This window comes from Rutilus rutilus (genome assembly GCF_951802725.1).
Source record: "Rutilus rutilus genome assembly, chromosome: 2".
In the NCBI taxonomy this organism is placed as follows: Eukaryota; Metazoa; Chordata; class Actinopteri; order Cypriniformes; family Leuciscidae; genus Rutilus; species Rutilus rutilus.
Window position 1 is genome coordinate 26,852,211 of NC_140210.1, and position 9,329 is coordinate 26,861,539.

The window sequence follows — 9,329 nt, forward strand, 5'->3', positions numbered from 1 at the left end:
TTCTATAATTTAATGTTATGCTGCATAGATTAGGTCAGCCGGAACCGGGAACACTTCCCAAAAATCCTGATGTACTCGTTACATCATGAGAAGAATGGCATCTACGCTAATTTTAGTGTCTGTGTTTATCCCAAGGTTTTTCCTGCAGCCTGCCGGATCCGGGCCGTATCCAGATCTGACGAAGGACCTTCACCTGGACCGATGACAACGCAGTGCTGAAGTGCCAACTAGTCTCTCCCTATGGAGGATCCCACTACCACTCTACAGATAAGGCGTTGTCGGGAAAATTCGTCTCGCGGTCCTACCCCAAAGCAACAAATAAAATAAAATTCCTTATCAAAATTTATAAGGAAAGACAAGTATTTTGTTTAGGCTTGGCTTGTAGGGAATTCCAAACCTGCGTATATTCTAACGCACATAACTATAGAACCCATTCTAAATGCGCATGTGAACGCCATCAGTGTTTCTCACAGGTTCGCGTTTAAAGTCTGTGTAGAGAGAATGGTGTCGTCTTAGCGGCCCCTAATTTAATAACAAATGATCATTGCGACGGAACCAAATCAATTAAAACTAACTTTAGATGGAAATAACTTAACTCTGCTGTAAAGCCGAAACAATCTCTGTTACCTTAAATTATACGCTTATCTCTGTGAAGCTGCTTTGAGACAATCTACATTGTTAAAAGCGCTATATAAATGAAGATGACTTGACTTGACTTGACAGTCGGGTTATCATGTTTACATGCTTTACGGAATATGAATTCCAATTAATTTTAGTATAAATTTTGTTCATTTAAACACAACAATGTAGGTGGTAATACACAATAATCATCATGATTATGATGTGATTGCATTTTACAAAAAAAAAAAAAAGGAATGCTTCAGAAAAATACAATTATTTGGACCCTGATGTGGATATATACTGATGTCTGACATCTTGCTGATGAAGCCTGACTGTACCACTACATTAACATTTTCTTTTATAATCCCATCTATTAAGCATTGCATCATATAAAGAAGTATATTGCACAAACATCAATATCCTATGAACTTGTGAAGAACCTTCAACCAGTTTTTTGAGAAAGCATGTCTCCCTTTTGAAGGAACAGTTGGTTTGCCTGCTTCGGTCCCTGGTTGAAATTATAATGCATTTGCTCTTTCTTTCTGTCTATATTTCCCTCTGTTGCTTTCTCACTGACTCACACACACACACACACACACACACACACACACACACACACACACACACACACACACACACACACACACACACACACACACACACACACACACGCACACACACACTCATTCCTTCTGTTCCTCTAGGGACATCGGAAGGCCAATTAGTGCTGCAAGTATCTCAGGTCCTGTGTTTAAACTGGCCCTGCTCAATTAACTGTCTACCAGAGAATTCTCCGTGATTTTTCCAGCTCTCTTTGTTCAGCCAGATGAAATGATATCTGATTCCCTCGGGTGTTTCTCCGTTCTACATAACATTTAGTGAGTTATTCTGTCTTGATGAGTTTCGATTAGAAATGTATGTTTCCGCCCCCTCTCCTAAATGGCATTTTGTGTTGCAGTGAATTGAGATGATGTTGACACACGACATGCTATAAGACATGTGAAATATGAAGTCATATAAAAGAGGGAGACAATAATGGATTTTTAAAAATGTATGTATATTTCCTTTTTTGGGGAATGTTCCAAGTCCAACAAGGATCTTGGTGCGCTTCAGTGTAAGCAAGGACATCTTTTAACATGATTAGTGTCACAAAGTTTTCCTTTATGCACAGTCTTTCTCCCACAGTCCCGTCTACTCGCCTCCTTTTTTATCAGTCCATCCTCTGATCAGTGTTTCTACCTCACTCATCTCTCTACTCTCTTTAATGCTGTTCTCACTTTAAGATCTCAGGCTCATTTTGGGCTTTTCAGATTACACCTTGCATGGCCAGTCATCCCCTTATTATACGGCAGCCGAGCTAAAGAGCCACTTTCTTTCACCACGATGAACAGAAGTTCTTGCAAAGAGAACCTGTTCTGTCATCTACAAGTTTTGGCGAATTCTGTGAAGACTCTGAACTGAATCATGAATAATAGATAGACTCAGCTGACTTTATCTAGACAGTGAGAATAACCTTGGAAGTGAATTGTGAATCATGGCCAGAATAGTTGTGTCACCATGGAGACATTCCCAATTTCCGATGTACCATTGACAGATTCACCTTCTCTTACTCTTGCAATGCTGGCTACATCTCAAGCCTGATCATCTCTATTGAGTGTCTAATGTGGAGAAAATCACCTTGAGTTTACTCAGGTGCATGTGGTGCGCAGAGTCATATTTAACAGTGCTTTCAACGGATGTTGGACTGAAACACTTTGTCTCTCTTTAATTATATGCAGCTGGATTTCTGAAGAGGTTGATGATGTTCTTAATAAACCCTAACCATAACCCTGCCTCCTCATAATTACAATTATGTTAAAATGAGAGCTTTTCAAATGAAATAATTGCCTTGTGGTTGATGTGGGTGGCTTCAAAAATCATGCATTTGAAAGTAAACTCATACTGCATACATTCTCTAGTTAGTACATATTTGAAGACAATTCATCTAATTCATGCTGCAAATATTATGACGATTGCTGAGAGTAAGAGGATAAGAGAAAGAGAGAAATATTAAATTTGTCTATTACCAAAATCGCCTTGTAGGCATAATGTAATAATTATGAATCAATATCTGAACTAGTATGTTGAAACTTCCCAATGTAGTATTATGTTAGTAACTTGGCCATGTACATGTTCATTCTTGCATTGGACTAATTAATCATTAATATTTTGAACCATTTTTCTGAAAGAGGAATTCTATAATAGGCTATATACTTGATGTGCTATTTATATTCTATGTACACGTTTAAAATACAGTATATAAGCCTATAGGCCCTGACTGTAGTTGTAATTCTTTAAAATCTATTTAAATATTATCGCACTGCTATGAGTGTGATATTGCGTTATACAACAATTCGACAGCACACGTGAGTAAATAGAGTGTCTTTAAAACCCCTCTTATTAAACAGATAGTTCCGGTCCTTGATTCTGATACTCATTACATTAGTATTACTGCGCAACTGCCGTTGATTCTTTGTTGCTGCCATAGACTGGTTGCTGCATGTGTTGCTTGGCAACCACTTTGGAACTACATTGCTTGGCGGAGGAATACATGTGTTATAACTTTCTATTTTTTGTTGCTGGTATTTTTTTAATGAATAAAATAAATATTAAAATGAATATTTAATTATATAAGCCTATTGAAGCCGTGTTTTACAGTGAATTTACAACAGCTAAGGGGTTTTTAGGCAGAGGGTTAAGGTTTTATTTTGTGCAGAACTACTTCCTTCCGCCATGGACTCAAATCTCAACTCAAGTTAACAGTTTGACAGTTGAGCCCAAGCCTCCGTTACTTTAGAACTAGTAACGAAGGAACGTTGAGTGAGTCGCTTCATTGAAGCTTGATGTATTATGTATCTAGAGTTACTAGAGTGTCATGGTATTATGAGAGAAAGATCTGCTAAACGAATCGAGTGTATTACCTGCATCTGATATAGCATTCATTCTTCAGGTAGATATCCATAATATTGTAGCAGCTATACCAAAAATTAGTTTGAATGTCCGCTGAGGAAAGCGATAGTTCGTTATTGTCCTTCCCATGACAGTGCTAAAACCATAGATATTATCTATATGTCCTTGTTCTGACTCACTCATAGAGACGGCATTTGCCGCCATCTAATGGAGTAATAATGTAACTTTCACTGAAGTCCACATCACGATCACTAACGGACCATTTCTCTATACCAAACATGGCATATATTATTTATATAAAATAATATTTATTGAACAACAACATTTAAATTAACAACAAGACAATAGGAAATAAACAAGCAAAGAATTCAGTCAAACGTAAGCAGCACTCTAGTACATGATTTAAGTGAAATAATAGCCTACATACAAGTAATAAGTTAGATTGATAAGACCAAAGATCGCCCGATTGATTGATACCCCAAATTAATTATATCTCATGTTTAAACTTGAACACTATCTACATAAAAGCCAGCTGCAAATTCCCGAAGGACTGGCCGAGACGATAGGTCAGTAGACTAGGCTATATGTTTTTTTATTAAAAATAATAAATAATTTAATAATAAATAATACTTTTCTTCAGCAAGGAAAATGAAATTTTATACTGTAAAAGATTACTATTTTAAATAAATGTTGTTCTTTTCAGTTTTCAATTAATCTAATCCTGAATGTAATATATATATATATATATATATATATATATATATATATATATATATATATGTATATACTGTATATATATATATATATATATATATATATATATATATACTGTATATATATATAGCCTATATATATGTATATATATATATATATAAATAATGGTTTCCACAAAAATATTTAGCACAAATGTTTTCAACTCTGACAATAATAAGAAATGGTTCATGTGACACTGAAGACTGGAGTAATGCTGAAAATACAGCTTTGCCATAACAGGAATAAATAACTTTTTGAAATATATTACATTTATATTTTAACTTGATCCAATAAATGCAGCATTAATGAGCTTTAAAAAATCGTACAAACCCCACATTTTTGAATAAATAAACCAATGATCCAATAAACCAATACTGCAACACAGTATTCAATTGCATAAACAGAAATTTGGTCTTATAGTGTTCTTGGACCAAGTAGTCTATTCTGAGATGCTGGTTCTAAATATGTCCATGCGGGTGACCCTGAACCAGAGCCAGAAACACCACCCCATCTTTGTATTCCTCTCCAGATCTTCCTTCAGCCAAACAGAGAGCGGTGTACGATCATCCATCTGTGACTAGCAGTCAAATACTTCTCCTGGAACCACGAGAACTGAAATATCTCTAAATGAGAGAAAGTGGTATCTCACTAACTCTACTACTCCAGACAACAAATGCACACTGCTGATTGTTTAGCATTAATCATACACAGTAACTGGCTGCACTTTTGGAATTTTATTGTCACACCTCTTCGGCATATCAGAAAGAACTGAATGGAACAGTAACAATGTGAGGTCTGTCATTACGTACCGCAACAGAGCCAGTGTCCTTTTGTTTTCAGAGCAATGAAATGACGAGGTTGACATTTGCCTGCTGTCTCTGGTGTATCTCTGCCAGCAGATGAAAAGTGGAAAAGGTCTCTCATTAACAAAGGATGGGTTAGTTAGTGCACCATATCTATCTCATGCATGATACACTATGGTATAATTACCCTACAGTTTCATAAGCTGTTAGGTTGTTTTTCAATAGAACTGTCACTCCAATTCAGACCGATGTGACAGTAAATCAAATCTGAATTTATCAATAATAACCATTATTTAAATGGAGTGCACTGTGTGAAAAAGAAGTGTGAAAGCATTACCATGGCCTGTTGTGAGGAATAGTTGTTGGGCTATAATGGAATTATATGGAGTTATGTGTAAACGGGAATGGGATCTGATTCCCACGTGAGTCCTAATTATACACTAGGCTATATGAATTTTTTTCATTGTCACAAAAGACAATACAAACTATCACACAGTGTCACACGTTTCCAAATTGGGCAAACATTTTTTAAGAAATGATGTGTAAAGTAATATCAACAAATTGAATAATTTCAGAAATGCTTATTATAATCATAAACGCATGGGGGCAGCAAACCTCTGCAATGAGACGACTGGTCAAATATAGCTTGCAAATATATCCAGTGGAGAAGCTAACATTCTAATAATTAATACGAACTATTTGTTTTAAAGCAGTCTGTGTGGCTTATAGTGAGTCATGATATGTAGGCTAATTGTAAATAAATAACTAAGACTAACTTTCTTACTAAGTCAAAAATATGAATTAATTTAAATTGTCATTATTATTATTATTGCTATTTGGCAGGGTCCGAACATAATGCAACTTTTAATGTCCATGTTGTTTTGTTTCACTATAAAAAAACATTTGACCATTTTACTTTTTTTTTTTTTTTTTTTTACAGTCTATGTGTAAAACTGAAGTGAAATTGGGGCTGAACAAAGAAGTGAAAAGAAAAGTAAAAATACATAAATAATTAAACTAAACGCAAAACAAAACATAAAAATGCATACAAAATAATAATATAACAATAATTATAGACACTGATATTGTACGATTTAAATTAAAAGGAACATTGTATTGTAAATTACAAATATTTCTAAACAGGAAGTGGAATGGTTACGTATGCCGTTAAGTCCCACCTCTTCCGACACTTTCAAGGATGTAGACTGTTGGTGCAGAACATTATGACTACAACTGATAAACATATCATATAAATGATATTACACCCGACGACTGATCTAAGACTGTACAATGGCTGAATCTCCAGACAGTCGCAGTCTTGTTTCTGCGTCCTCACAGCTCAATTTAATGGAAATAGAGGCGGTAAGACTGAGCTGCTTCAGTGTTTGTGTGTATGCTTGTGTTTCATTTAGTTAATTATTTTAACAAGCTTCGCGTTGTCCTGCGTTTAATGTGTTTTGGTTTTTCTTAGTCAATTAGTTCGTGATTTGTGTGTCATATGTTTTTGTAAATGTTAATGTTGTTTTCAAATGTTAAGCTGCTATCATGTACACAGTATGTGTGGGAAGAAGCCTAAAGTATTCACAGTCATTGCAGGCATCTTGCTACTTTGATACATGTATGTATTACTATTAAGTATATTAATATTAAGCATTATTTACCTCTTAGATTGATGATAAAGAGTTTGACATCCCTCAAGTGGACACTCCTCCGACCCTGGAGAGCATTCTGAATGAGGTCAGTATGTCAGGTTATCTTTTACCTTTATAGTCACCCTACAGCAACAGCACCCTTTTAGATATGCGGATATGCCAGTCAAATTTTGGGCACACCTACTCACTCTTTAACATGAGTATTTTACACACTTCAGATTTAATGCAAATGCGAACTATGATCATTTGGGTGATCAAAATGTTATCCACTCATATCCACTAATATTGTCCATTAAAATTATAATTAAAATGGTTCATAAAGAAGTTGATATGTAGACACAATTAATATACTTCCGTTGGAAAGTTTGGGGCTGGTAAGATATTTCTAATGGTTTTGAAGGAATTCTCTAAAGCTCACCCCTGCTGCATTTATTTGATTAATAATACAATAACAACAGTAATGTTGTGAAATATTATTACAATTTTAAATAACTGCTTGTTTTCTATTTTAATATATTTTAAAATGTAATGTATTCCTTGGATGTTGCATTTTCATCAGCCATTAACTCCAGTCTTCAGTGTCACATTAGCCTACAGAAATCATTCTAATATGCTGATTTGATGCGAGACATCTTATTACTATAAATGTTGAAAACGGTCTGTTGTGCTGCTTAATATTATTGTGGAAACTGTGATACTTTAACAAACAGCATTTATTTGATATCTAAATATTTTGTTACATTGTAAATGTCTATATTGTTTTATTCGATCAATTTAAAGCATCTTTCCTGTCCCCAAACTTTTTAATGATAATGTATTAAACTAACTGCAAGAATAAGCCTTTAGGCCATGATCAACAACTATATCCATCCAAACTTTTCACTGGTAAAGTATGTATGCTTTTTTTCATTATATCTGTATTTCACAAACCAAAACCATTTGGTTTAATAGTAAGATTTATAGTCTTTGTTTTGTATTAGTGCTTTTGTTTTAACATGCTTAATATTTCAATTGTCAAAACTTTTTCTTTTTTTAGCCTGAAGATGAGGACGAGCCATTTATTCTAGAGGATACGTGTCTTTTGAACACAGAGAACATTGATGCCCACTCCTGTGAGACCTCTTCTCTGGCCAGCTCTGACAGTGGAGACCGCACACACTTAAAAAGGAACGGACACTTTCTCTACCTGGCTACACATTGACAGCACATGCTCTATATTGATGTTGTGATGCATGTTTGTGATTGAATATAGTATTTTTCCTTTTAGTAATTAGTCTGTGTTTGTTCATTTCAGGAGGAGGAAAGCAGTGGAAACTAACACTACAGTACATGGATCTGTTCTTAGACGCAGTGTGCTGAAAGGCATCTCAGCCCAGATAGTATCTGCTGCGGTAAGAGTAATAATACTTCATCCACTGCTTATACACTGATGAGCAAAACATTATGACCAGTCACAGGTGAAGCGAATACCATTGATCATCTCCTAACAAAGCCACATATTAGGGTCTGGGTAGTTTAGATGGTAAAGAAACAATCAGTTCTCCTAATTAACGTGTTAGGATGCTGGAGAAATGGGAAGGAATAAAGATCTGAGCAACTTTGACAAGAGCCAAAATGTTATGGCAGGGTGACTGGGTCAGACAATCTTTGAAACGAGAAAGGCTTGTGGGTTGCTCCTGGTCAACAGTGTGCCGTTTACCTATGGAAGTGATGTTCCACCATTATGCACTGCATGTGGAAGATGACAAGCCGTTGGTGGGAATGTGATGCTCTGGGCAATGTTCTGCTGGGAAACACTGGGCCCGGCCATTTATGTGGACATGCATTTGACATGCCACCTACCTAAACATTGGTTCAAACCAGGAACACCCCTTCATGACAATGGTGTTTCCCTGGGGGAAGTGGCCTCTTTTAGCAGGATAATGCACCCTGCCACACTGCACACATTGTTCAGGAATAGTTTGAGGAACATGATGAAGAGTTCAAGGTGTTGCCCTGGCCTCCACATCTGTGGGATGTGCTGGACCAACAAGTTTGATCCACGGTGGCTCCACCTCGCAACCTACAGGACTTGAAGGATCTGTTGCTAAGGTCTTGATGCCAGATACCACAGGACACCCTCAGAGGTCTTGTAGAGTCCATGCCTCAGCAGGTCAGCGCAGTTTTGGCAGCACACAGAGGAACAACAGCATATTAGGCAGGTGGTCATGATGTTTTGGCTCATTGGTGTATGCTATGCAATACTATGCTATACTATACTAAATATGCTGTGCGTAAATACAGTACGTTGTATGTATGATAACAATATATATTTAATAAATGAATACAATATATGTATATGTGTGTGTTTGTGTGTTTGTGTGTGTGTGTGTGTGTGTGTGTGTATATGAAGAGTTCAGATGCAAAAGCCTCTAAATGCCAATTCAATAATTTCACTTAAATGGCAATGAAGATTACCTATTAATTATCATTTAAGTGAAATTACTGAACTTAAATATACAAGCTTGATAAAAATGATCATTCTATAAGAAAATTTCAAATGGCATTTAGA

The 9,329-nt window shown here is 35.9% G+C and overlaps 1 protein-coding gene across 1 annotated transcript in view; it reads left to right on the forward strand.

Annotated features, from left to right (window-relative positions):
- Nucleotides 1–6,319: 6,319 nt before the first annotated feature.
- The window catches only part of vps8 (VPS8 subunit of CORVET complex), a 145,053-nt gene continuing 142,043 nt past the window's right edge, over nucleotides 6,320–9,329 (forward strand). The window contains exons 1-4 of the mRNA XM_084389952.1: nucleotides 6,320–6,488; nucleotides 6,795–6,863; nucleotides 7,815–7,943; nucleotides 8,071–8,169. Coding sequence (XP_084246078.1) covers nucleotides 6,417–6,488; nucleotides 6,795–6,863; nucleotides 7,815–7,943; nucleotides 8,071–8,169 — 369 coding nt within the window. The 5' untranslated portion in view covers nucleotides 6,320–6,416. The remainder of the gene's footprint in view (nucleotides 6,489–6,794; nucleotides 6,864–7,814; nucleotides 7,944–8,070; nucleotides 8,170–9,329) is intronic.